The sequence below is a fragment of the Mustela nigripes genome, chromosome 6, assembly GCF_022355385.1.
Source record: "Mustela nigripes isolate SB6536 chromosome 6, MUSNIG.SB6536, whole genome shotgun sequence".
Lineage (NCBI taxonomy): Eukaryota > Metazoa > Chordata > Mammalia > Carnivora > Mustelidae > Mustela > Mustela nigripes.
Window position 1 is genome coordinate 93096039 of NC_081562.1, and position 12211 is coordinate 93108249.

Genomic DNA, 12211 nt, shown 5'->3' on the forward strand with positions numbered 1-12211 from the left:
AAAGGCAAGGTAGAAGCGGCGAGTGCGCCCACCCCGGTCAGCAGGTGGCGCAGTCTTCGCTCGGCGCGTTGTGATGAGGAGATTTGGCCCTGCCGCGGCGCCGTAGGCTGGTGGCCTCACCGGTGCGCCGGACGGCGGCAGCGTACTCTGGGGCAAGGGAGATGTCGCTGCTGCGGTCGTTGAGTCTCCACTTGGTCGCGCGGGCCGGGAGCTGTTCGGTGAGGGGTCTGGGTCCTCCCACCGTCCCGCCTTCCTTGCAGATCTCCCGAGCGCTCGGAACGCAGTGTTTCCTTCCGTTCCCCGTTCGACTCCATCTTCCACTCCCCGCCCCCCCCCACGCCCCCAACCTCATTTTCTCTGTGGGGTCCAGTCCCCAGTTGGCTGCCTTCCCCCACCCCCGGAGGAGGTGTCTCCTAAGGTGGCCTCCTAAGGTGGCATTCCCTCCGACGTGCTCTCCACCCGCCGGAGTTCCTGGCTGCTTCCTGCTTCTCATCCCTTTCTTCTTCCTCCGCAGGCGGGACCCCTTCGGCTTCAGTCGCTTCAGCCGTGGCACACATTTCACACTGGGCCCTGGCTCTCTTCTGCGGCCTCCAGCAAGGAGCTTCTCATGAAGCTGCGGCGAAAAACAGGCTACTCCTTTGTAAACTGCAAGAAAGCTCTGGAGACTTGTGGCGGGGATCTCAAACAGGTGTGGGGGAGGAGGGCGAGGGGAGCGGGGCGGGGTACTAGGGCCCGAACTCAGTCTCTCGGGGAGGTGCTGCTAGGGAGCAGTGAATCAGACCTGCTACCCAGGGACCCATAACTGCAGAACTCTGGGTAGGATTCTGACTTAAATGACAACCTCACCCTTTGACCGTGTTTTGACTCCGGAAGCCGTTAACTCAGGATCCCATGGTTAGCAAACTCTATTCCAAGCACAGTGCTATGCTGTTTCCCTGCTGCTTGGAGCCCAAAGGGCTCGTGTGGGCTTTGGGAATGAGAACCATCAGGACTCAAACTGTGGTGCCCTCACACTAACCCTGTGATCTAGGACACCTTACTCTTTCAGAGTTGAATTGTTCTTGTCTGTATAATAGAAATACTACTGTCTGCTTCATGGGGTTGTTGTGAAGATGAAATTTATCCAAAGCACCAGGCACAATGCCTGGTATTTGGCATTCAGTGGTAGGCTGCCAGAAAACGATAGATGCTTTCGTTTCCATTATAGGACTGAAGGGAAGCAGAAAGAATTAGGGAACCTGAACATATTTTAGAGCTCCGTTCAGTTCTAAATTCTATGACTTTGTCATCTGCTGTATTTTTATTTTATAGGCAGAGAGCTGGCTCCACAAACAGGCCCAGAAGGAAGGCTGGAGCAGAGCTGCCAAACTCCATGGCAGGAAGACCAAAGAAGGTCTGATTGGGCTACTTCAGGAGGGAAACACAACTGTGTTAGTAGAGGTGAGTTGTCAGAATTCCAGATAACCAGGAACAGCTGCCCCTTGGGTGGAAAGAAGAGGTGTTTGAGAACAGCAAAAGGTTGTTGAAATTAAACTGGTGAGACCACAGTTATGAATTCACTTAAGTATAGAAATGCACAGATATGTTTTTGAATAAAGGCCTAGAAGTCAAAAAGATTACAGATATCCCCCACTTTTTGAAAGTTTGAGTTACGCACTTTACATTTACAAAAGACCTACATTCCTACCTGTTTTGTTTTGGTTAACCAAAAAGAAATTCAAAGAGTACTTTCACTTTTATGAAAAAAAAAAAAAAGGCAAAAAGTGAAAATAGCCTTCCCTGTTGGTTTTTCCCTGAGTTGCTTTAGAGGCAGGGGCACCCTAACAGCAAGAGTTGTGCCCCCAAACTACTCCCTGCCCAAACTACACTCAGCCTCAAGCTGCCATACCTTTGAACTTTGTGAGCATCTGTATTTTAGGTCGATTTATTTTGTGCACCCACGTCCATCTAAATGAATGATAACTGATTTTTCGCTTTATGCCATTTTGGCCAACAAAAGGTTTCATAGGAATATTCTGCTTTGAGATGGTGGAGCAAACCTATGCTTCTACATGTGAGACTCGTATAGCCTTATAACTTGCCACTGATTGTTTCCTGGAACACATTTTAAAGCTAGGAATTATATTAGTTGATGGATAGCATGTAGCTGTTTTAGAGGAGGTTTAGGGGCCTCAGCTGGTGAAGAATCAGATGTGGGTTGGTTTAGAGTGAGAAAAGGAGATAAGCATGCTGATAGCAAAAGTGGCTTGGTGTTGGAGGAGCCTGGAGAATTATGTGTTCATGGCCTGCAGCCACAGGCAAGTGGTGAACTTGTAGTGAGTCCTTTGGGGGACATTATGGAACCGTCTTTTGAAAGTGCGAGTCATTGCCAACTCATTGGTGGAGCAGGAATCACTTCATTCAGTTTCTGGCCTCAAGCTAGGAGAGGAACCGCAACCTTAAAATTCTAGGGTCTTTTATTTCTGTTTTATTGAATCTGCAGCTTGTTCTGCAGTACCTTGGTTTACTCTCCAATTTTATGACACTTTTGCAAACTGTCCGTAAACAGCCTATAAACAACACCAATTTGTTCCCACCAGGTAAACTGTGAGACAGATTTTGTTTCCAGAAATTTGAAATTTCAACAGTTGGTCCAGCAAGTTGCCCTGGGAACCCTGTTGCATTGTCAGAACCTAAAGGATCAACTTTCCACGTACAGTAAAGTGAGTTTTGGGATTATCTGTCAATATGCTGGATTTGCACACACACACCTTTCTTTTTTTCTATTTTTATTTTTAAAGATTTTATTTATTTGACAGTGCGAGCACGCAAGCAGGGGAAGCAGCAGTCAGAGGAGGAGGGAGAAGCAGGTGCCCCTTGGAGCAGGGAGCCTGGTAAGGGGCCTGATCCCAGGACTCTAGGATCATGACCAGAGCCTAAGGCAGAGGCTTAACCAACTGAGCCACCCAGGCACCATGACACACTGCTTTCTTAGGCTCTTCGCTGTTCCCTGATTTTCAGACATCCTCATGGCTCACTCTCTTCATGTCCTTGCTTAAATGTTATCTCTTTGGAGAGAAACATCCTTCCTATTGTTCTAGCCCCTTATTTTGCTTCACTGAAAAAGTTTTGTTATAATACTATGTATTTATTATATTTTTATTTATTTATATATTGATTGTCTTCCCCAATAGAATGTGTGAGTTTCATGAGGCAGAGAATTTGTCTTTTCACTACTGTGTCTGGTGAAAGAGGAGTGGGCCCAGCATTTGGTTGGGGCTCATTAAATGTTGAATGAATGAATGAATGCCAGTGGTGTAGAGTCCTTCAAATCAGCTGAAGCGTTTTTTCTTTAAAGATTTTTTTTTTAACCATTTGATACAGAGAGATACAGAGAGAGCACGGGCAGAGAGAGAGGCAGAGGGAGACAGAGAAGCAGACTCCTTGCTGATCAAGGAGCCTGATGTGGGGCTCAATCCCAGGACCCTGGGATCATGACTGAGCCAAAGGCAGATGCTTAACCCTCTGAGCCACCCAGGTGCCCCACTTTTCTTTTCTTTCTTTCTTTTTTTTTTTTTTTTCAAAGACCTACCTATTCTAGAGAGAGTGAGAGTGGGATCTGGAATTGGGGGGGGAGGGGACGAGGGAGCGGAAGAAAATCCCAAGCAGACTCCCTGCCAAGGGTGGAGGCCTATGGAGGGCTCCAGGCTCCCCTGGGGTGGGGGATGGGGGTACGGCTGGGTGCAGGGCTCGATCCCACAGTAAGACCTGAGCTGAAATCAAGAGCCAGAAACTTAACTGACTGAGCCACCCAGGCACCCTAATCAGGTGAACGTTTCTTTGTATTCAGAAATCTAGAATAGCCTGAGGAAAGGATTTCTTCTTTTTTTCTTTCTTTCTTTCTCTTTCTTTTTTAAGGAAAGGATTTGTAAATACAGATATTGGAGAAGGCACAGTTTAGGAAAACTAGTATATTCTTGTTCATAGGAGAAGCAGGATGGAATTATATTAGTCTGCCTTTGGTTCATCCTTAAGGTCAAAACAAAAATGAACCAACTACTCATTTTTTTATGTGTGTTTTTACTACCTTTTCTCTCCTTTGTATCCTTCTCTTGAGAGCTTGTGGTAAATGTTCAAAGATGAGCTACTTAAACTAGAAGTTCTAATCTATTTTCTTTCTTTTTTAAGTAAACTCTGCTCCCAAGGGGTGCTTGAACTCATGACCCCAAGATTAAAGAGTCGCATGCTCTACCAACTGAGCCTGCCAGGCACACCCAGTTATTTTTTTTTTTAATTTTAAATTTTAATTTAAATTTTTTTATTATGTTCAATTAGTCAACATATAGACACCTAGAAGTTCTAATCTTGACTGCCTATAAGTCTGTAACCCTGAGCCATTCACTTATTTTGTCTCTGTTTCATTATCTGTAACAAATATTGGTTCATTTTAGCTTCATTTATTTTTTTCCCTTTTGGCCTTTAATTTTTTTTTAACTTTTATTTTGAAAAACATTCAAACTTATGGAAAAGTTGCCAGTGTTCTGGAATAAGCTACATTGTACTTTTATCTAGATTCACCATTTGTTAACATTTTGGCACATTTGTTGTATTACTTTTTATATACTTATTGTTACCATCACTCTTTCATTTTATTTTAAAGTAACCTCTGCACCCCAACTTGAGGCTGGAACTCACAACCCCAAGGTCAAGAGTTGCATGCTCAAGGGGCGCCTGGGTGGCTCAGTCGTTAAGTGTCTGCCTTCAGCTCAGGTCATGATCCTAGGGTTCTGGGATCGAGCCCCGTGTTGGGCTCCTTGCTGAGCGGAAAGCCTGCTTCTCCCTCTCCCACTCCCCATGCTTGTGTTCCATCTCTCACTGTGTCTCTATCAAATAAAAAAAAAAAAAAAAAAGAATTGCTTGCTCAACCAACTGAGCTAGCCAGGTGTCCCATCACTATTTTTTTTTTTTTTTTAAAGATTTTATTTATTTATTTGACAGAGAGAAATCACAAGTAGATGGAGAGGCAGGCTGAAAGAGAGAGAGGAAGAAGCAGGCTCCCTGCCCAGCAGAGAGCCTGATGTGGGACTCGATCCCAGGACCCTGGGATCATGACCTGAGCCGAAGGCAGCGGCTTAACCCACTGAGCCACCCAGGCGCCCCGTCCCATCACTATTTAAAGAAATTTTTTGCAAGTATGTTGCAGACAACAGGACCGTTATTCCCTTGAATAGGTTATTTCCTAAAAATGACATTCTTCTATGTAACCACAGTACAATAATCACAATAAAGAATTTTAACACTGATACAGTATTTTAATTTATATAATATAGGACATATATTCATATTTTGCCAGCTAGCACTTTTTCTTCGGATCCAGGATCCAGTCCGGTATCATGTGTTGTAATTAGTTGTCATGTTTGTTTAGTGTCCTTTCTTTGCTTCACAGCCTTTCTTTGTCTTTCATTACAATGACCTTTTTTTTTTTTTTAAGATTTATTTATTTATTTATTTGACAGAGATCACAAGTAGGCAGAGAGTCAGACAGAGAGAGGAGGAAGCAGGCTTCCCGCTGAGCAGAGAGCCCAATTCGGGGCTCGATCCCAGGACCCTGGGATCATGACCTGAGCCGAAGGCAGAGGCTTTAACCCACTGAGCCACCCAGGCGCCCCACAATGACCTTTTTTAAAAAGATTTTATTTTTAAATAATCTCCACACCCAAGGTGGGACTTGAACATACAGCCCCAAGATCAAGAGTTACATGCTCTCCTGACTGAGCCAGTCAGGAGCCCCACACTGACTTTTTTTTTTTTTTTCCAATAAGCTCCTTTTTAATTTTTTTTAAAAGATTTTATTTATTTGACAGAGATCACAAGTAGGCAGAGAGGCAGGCAGAGAGAGAGGAAGGGAAGCAGGCTCCCTGCTGAGCAGAGAGCCTGATGCAGGGATCGATTCCAGGACCCTGGGAACATGACCTGAGTTGAAGGCAGAGGCTTTAACCCACTGAGCCACCCAGGTGCCCCCTACAATGACATTTTTGAAGAGTAGAGGACAGTATTGTAGAAAGTCCTTTAATTGGGTTTGTCTGATATTTCATCATAGTTAGAGTTTGGGTTTTTAGCATGAATACTAAATAAATTATCCTGTATATTTCCCAGGATGGTGCATCAGGAGGTATGTGATGACCATTGGTCTCATTACTAATGATGTTAATTTTAATTTTTTTATTATTTTTTAAGATTTTATTTATTTGAGAGGGAGAGTGAGAGAGAGCACACAAGGAGGAGGAAGGACAGAGGAAGCGGGAGAAGCAGGCTCCCCACTGAGCAGGGAGCCCAATGCAGGGCTTGATTCCAGGACCCCTTGATCACGACCTGAGCCACAGGCAGACACTTGACCCTCTGAGCCACCCAGGCAGCACTGATGGTACTAAGGTTTTAAGATTTTATTTATTTATTTATTTTAGAGGGAGAGTGAGCGTGAGCTTGTGCTGGAGCAAGCAGGGGAGGGGCAGAGGGAGAAGGAGAGAGGGAATCTCAAGCAGACTGCACTGAGCGAGTAGCACGACCTGGGACTCAATCTCACAACCCTGTGATCATGACCTGAGCTGAAATCAAGAGTTGGATACTAGGGGTGTCTGGGTGACTCAGGCGATAAACATCTACCTTTGGCTTGGGTCATGATCCCAGGGTTCTGGGATCGAGGCCTGCATCGGGCTCCCTGCTCAGCGGGAAGCCTGCTTCTCCCTCTCCCAATCCCCCTGCTTGTGTTCCCTCTCTCTGTCCCTCTCTCTCTCTCTCTGTCAAATAAATAAATAAATAATTCTTTAAAAAAAAAAAAAAAAGGAGTTGGATGCTCAACCAACTGAGTCACCCTTTGTCCCTGATGATGTTAATTTTGGTCTCTTCTTGGTCAGGGTAGTATCTTCCAGGTTTCTCCACTGTGAAGTTACTCTATTTCTCTTTATAATTAACCAGTAGTCTGTATGGGAGATTCTTTGAGACTGTGTAAGTGTCCAGTTCATCAAAAAACTTTTACCTGAAAGTATTAGCATCCATCCATGATTCTTTGTCAGGTTCAGTTATGACTGTTAATTATCAGTTATGACTGATATTTACATAATGGTTACTTTTCTATCTCTTAAAATTTCTTTTACATGTGTTCATTTTATTAGTTGGCATTCTGCTGCTGCTCTGCTCCTTCAGCAGACAGATGCAGGAAGTGTGTGTGTGTTCCAGTTCTAATCCTGCATCCCAGGTTTTTCCTTTCCTTCCCCTATTCTATTTTTGTATCTTCCTTCTTGCACTGTCAGTACACTGGCTCTTAGCAACTTCAGTGTTTACTTATTTTCTCATCATTCCAATACACTCTAAATCGTTTTAGTGACTATACCTGACTGCTGCAAATAACAAACCTGTTAAGGAGTTTAAGATTCCTTGGATGTTGTTTTTGTCTTTACATTGGAGTTACATGGTCAAAGGACCGTATTCAAAGTTACTTAGATTAGTTTTTACCCCTTCTGTGAAGTTACATTAATACAGTTAGAGTCTTGTGTTTCTGTGTAGTTAATTTTGGTTTTACCCCCAAATTCTTGTTAATCTAATTTTGTTTTTAAATTTGTAAAACATTGGGGCACCTGGGTGGCTCTGCCTTTGGCTCAGGTCGTGATCCCAGGATCCCAGGATCGAGCCCTGCATTGGGCTCTCTGCTCAGCAGGGAGCCTGCTTCCCTCCCTCTCTCTCTGCCTGCTTCTCTGCCTACTTGTGATCTCTGTCTGTCAAATAAGTTTAAAAAAAAAAAGTAAAACATTAACAAGATTCTGAAAGTTAAAGCTGTAATATACATGCACACACGTGTACACACAAAGAAGTCTCACTCCTCTTTCTCTCCTTTCTACCTTATTCTTGTCCACTCTAGTAGATAACTAGTTTCATTGGTTTTGGGTATCCTTTAAGTCTTTTTTGCAAAAATAGCATATTTATATAAATCTTTCTTACACAAATGATGGCATAATATATACATACTCTTGGGGCACCTGGTGGCTCAGTGTGTTAAAGCCTCTGCTTTCAGCTCAGATCATGATCCCAGGGTCCTGGAATCGAGCCCCGTGTCGGGGTCTCTGCTCAGCAGAGGGCCTGGCTCCCTTCCTCTCTCTCTGCCTGCCTCACTGCCTACTTGTGATTTCTGTCTGTCAAATAAATAAATAAAATCTTTAAAAAAAAATGTGTGTATATATATATACTTTTTTTAAAGATTTTTTAAAGGTATATATATACACACACCCACATACTTTTTTTTTTAAGGATTTATTTGAGAGAGAGAGTGTGCACGCACACGGGAAGTGGCAAAGGGAGAAAGAGAGAATCTCCAGCAGACTCCTCACTGAGTGTGGAGCCCGATGCAGCTGCCCCTAGATATAGTCTTTTAATTTGCTTTTTTTCACTTAATAATATAACCTGGAAATACTTTGTAGCAGCTCATGCAGAACTTTTCTTTTTCCCAGCTGCATAGTTTTTCCATTATGTGGCTGTGCCATGGTTTATCCAACCAGTCTTTTAGCTTTAACATTTTATGATTGTTTGAAAATACTGTTCTTGATTTCTTGGAAACTACAGTCAAAGAAGTTAGGCCAGAGGATGGGATTGAGATAGAATTGGGGGTGATACAGTGATAGAATATAATAGAGATAAAAATAGAACTCTTATAAATTTGTAACATCTTTGGCTTAATGAAAACATTCATTTAGGGGGCCCCTGGGTGGCTCTGTGGGTTAAGTGTCTGACTCTTGGTTTCAGCTCAGGTCATGATGTCAGGTTCCTGGGATCAAGCCCTGTGTTGGGCTCTGCACTCAGCAGGAAGTCTTCTTGAGAGTCTCTTCCTCTCCCTTTGCCCTTCCCTTGTGCAGGCTTGCTCGCTTATGCTTTTTCTCTCTCAAATAAATAAATCTTAAAAAAAAAAAAACGACCTGAAATATTCATTTATACTTAGTTGTCTTAAATCATTTTTTGAGAAACACACTATTTTTGCCTAGTTTCTTTGTAATTTAAGTGGGACAGAACAGATTTGTTCTTTTTGTGTATGTGTGCACTTAGGGCTTCTTGAATTCCTCTGAGCTTTCTGAACTTCCAGCTGGGCCTGAGAGAGAAGGTTGTCTCAAGGATCAGCTAGCCTTAGCAATTGGTGAGTATTTGTAAGGATTATGGGAACTGGAAGTCATGAACTGGACCTCCTGGTATCTTTGATATTCCTCCACACCTGATCGGGAATTGCAAGTTCATGTGCCCACAAGGGTCAGGATATATGAATGTGAGAAGTGGGTTGTGTTGTGCGTTAGACATTAGTGAGCAGTAGGGTCCCTGAGACTTTCACACTGGTGAAGGAAACTGCCACCAGGCTCTAGCCAGTTGTTACCTTGCGTGGTCAGAATTTTTAAATTCCTTCAAAAGAATTTAGCTTTCTGTTTAAAAATTTCAGTTTTTAATGTTTGCAGCTAATTAAAATGATTTTCCTCAATCTGCGGGCTGACCAAAGCATGTCTTTAGGCAGGGATGGCTTTTGACTTCTTCCAGTTGACCACCTCTCTATACGCTGTGGGAGATACACTACATCAGAAGTCATCTCACCGGGCGCCTGGGTGGCTCAGTGGGTTAAGCCGCTGCCTTCCGCTCAGGTCATGATCTCAGGGTCCTGAGATCGAGGCCCGCATCGGGCTCTCTGCTCAGCAGGGAGTCTGCTTCCCTCTCTCTCTCTGCCTGCCTCTCCATCTACTTGTGATTTCTCTCTGTCAAATAAATAAATAAAATCTTTAAAAAAAAAAAAAAAAAAAAAGAAGTCATCTCACCTTCTTTATAAAGGGATCCAGGAATATTTGGGGGCATCATGTAGGAATTTGAGCTCTTTTTAAGAAAAATCTGATCCTGAATTTGTGAAGGTTTATTCCTTCAGAACCACTGGGCACAGGAACCATAGCTGGATCATTGTGCCGGAACTAGTGGGAATTTTGCTTTCTTCCTGCGTGTCCTTGATGGAAGGAGGGAAGTAGGGCTGGGTTGGAGCTTGCTGGGAATTTACTGTTCATCCATCGTTTCCAGTCAAGGCATCAATTCTGTTTTTATCAGGTTATCTTGAAATATGTATGATGTTTTAGTGAGTCATGGCTGAGAAGCCAGGCAGACAGCTGCGAATGGGACTTATTAAGAAATTCTGGAAGAACTGGGTGTTTCAGCCTTGTCAATTTCTGAGAATTAACTACTGTTCAAATGCTTTGAATTGTTTTAAGATATCTTTTGATTTCTCCCCTTATTAAGACTTTTAGATATAATTATGGCTAATGCAGGGATATTTACCTAGACCTTTTGGGGTCTCCTAACCTCTTTCCTACCCTTTGGCTTATTTGGACTTATGTTAGAGAGAATAGCATCCTGAGGAGACAGGGAAACCTGGAATTATATTTGATTCTTAAAAATAATGCTGGGGGCAACTGGGTGGCTCAGTAGGTTAAGTTCCTTCCACTCAGGTCATGATTCCAGGATGCTGGGGTTGAGCCCTACATCGGGCTCCCTGCTCAGTGGGGAGCCTACTTCTCCCTCTGCCCCTTCCCCTGCTCTTGTTCCCTCTCCCTCTCAAATAAATAAAATCTTAAAAAAAAAAAAATTTATTTTTGCTGAGAGGAAGTTGAAACTACCTGATGGTATGGGGTTTGGGTTTTCTGGGGCTTTTAGTTGTGGACTTTTTCCTGCTATCATGGATGACGAAGAGTTGTGTCAGTTATGGTGATTTTCGGGAGGGATGGTAATTTCAGGGGAAGAAAACACCTAATTGCTTTGGAGTGAGATGCAGGCTTTGCTTCCAGCTCTGGCATGTAGTAGCTGTGTAAGCTTGGGCGGTAGCTCGAGCTTTCTAAGCCTACATCAAACATAGTAATGATAGCCAGCATTTGTGTGCCCTCTGTGCTAGATCATGTAATTAAGTGCATTTACATATGTTACTTTATTTATGTCTCCTAAGAACCCTGCTTTCAGATTATTTTAAGTGATGTCATCTCCATGTTGTGGAAGAGGAAACATTTATGATAAATTCATAAATGGGGTTATGTCACTTGCATAAGGTTACATAGCTGGTAAGGGGCGGAACTGAGACCCAAGTTCAAGGTCTGTGGGACACCATAGCCTATGTTTGTAAGTACCAGTATGGCACGTTGTTGGTGTTCCATAAGGGTGTTCTTTATTTCTCCCACCCCTGCCCACTCCTCCCACATACCTTTTCTTAAATGGCAAATGGTATCTCTCCATATTCATAGTGTAAATGTGGGGAGAGAGGACTGTCTCCCAAACTCGGCCACTTCTATGCATATTTTGGTAACTGCCACGGGTGTCATGTTCTAGAAGCGTGTTACTTGTTTTTTCTTTTTTATAGGGAAACTGGGAGAAAACATGACTCTTAAACGAGCCGCATGGGTGAAGGTGCCAGCTGGGTTCTACGTTGGCTCTTACGTCCATGGAGCAATACACAGCCCATCGCTCCACAACCTGGTGCTGGGGAAGTATGGGGCCTTGGTCATCTGCGAGACATCTGAGCGCAGAGCAGGCCTGGAGGACCTGGGCCGCCGCCTGGGGCAGCATGTGGTGGGCATGGCCCCCCTCTCTGTTGGCTCTTTGGATGATGAGCCTGGCGGGGAGGCAGAAACCAAGATGCTGTCCCAGCCATACTTGCTGGATCCCTCCATCACGCTGGGACAGTATGTGCAGCCTCAAGGGGTGTCTGTCGTGGACTTCGTGCGGTTTGAATGTGGAGAAGGCGAAGAGGCAGCAGAAGCTGAATAGGTTCCAAAGACTTGGCTGGAGGAAAGGTTTCTCCTCAGCTTTGGACATCATTATGAAGAGAAGTTATTTCCTAAGCCTCTTCAAGCCCAGAAGTTGTTTTTCATTGGTGTTTATAAAGAAATGATAGACTCGATGAGTAAAGCTTTAAATAAAATTGCTATATAATTAAGAAGAGTAGAATCTTTTCCTTGTTTGTGTAGTGCTGGGTTTAGCTTTTTTTGTGCCTGACTTGTGCCAGGTTGTGGAAAACAGCAAGGGGGCCTTACTGAAGGGGCTGCCAGTATCTGGAAGGACAGATGTAAACCGTTGGGCTGCTGCTTCCTTCAGCCAAGACCTATTATGGTAACCCTAAAATGTCGAACCCCATTGATCTTAGTGCTTCTGTACACTAGTACACTAAGTGTACAGTACA

At 43.7% G+C, this 12211-nt stretch overlaps 1 protein-coding gene across 4 annotated transcripts; it reads left to right on the forward strand.

Moving 5' to 3' along the window:
- Positions 1 to 81: 81 nt before the first annotated feature.
- On the forward strand, positions 82 to 11973 carry TSFM (Ts translation elongation factor, mitochondrial). 4 transcript variants are annotated; one of them, XM_059403586.1, is made up of 7 exons: positions 82 to 218; positions 515 to 688; positions 1312 to 1440; positions 2580 to 2702; positions 2799 to 2873; positions 9070 to 9157; positions 9520 to 9745. In XM_059403586.1, the coding sequence occupies exons 1-7, from the start codon at positions 162 to 164 to the stop codon at positions 9534 to 9536; spliced, it is 663 nt and encodes a 220-aa protein (XP_059259569.1). In that variant the 5' UTR covers positions 82 to 161; the 3' UTR covers positions 9537 to 9745. The 4 variants fall into 4 exon arrangements, with proteins under 4 accessions (XP_059259569.1, XP_059259567.1, XP_059259565.1 ...); XM_059403582.1 differs by lacking the exon at positions 9520 to 9745 and adding an exon at positions 11393 to 11973 and having other exon boundaries at positions 85 to 218; XM_059403584.1 differs by lacking the exons at positions 9070 to 9157; positions 9520 to 9745 and adding an exon at positions 4978 to 5106.
- The last annotated feature ends 238 nt before the right edge of the window (positions 11974 to 12211 follow it).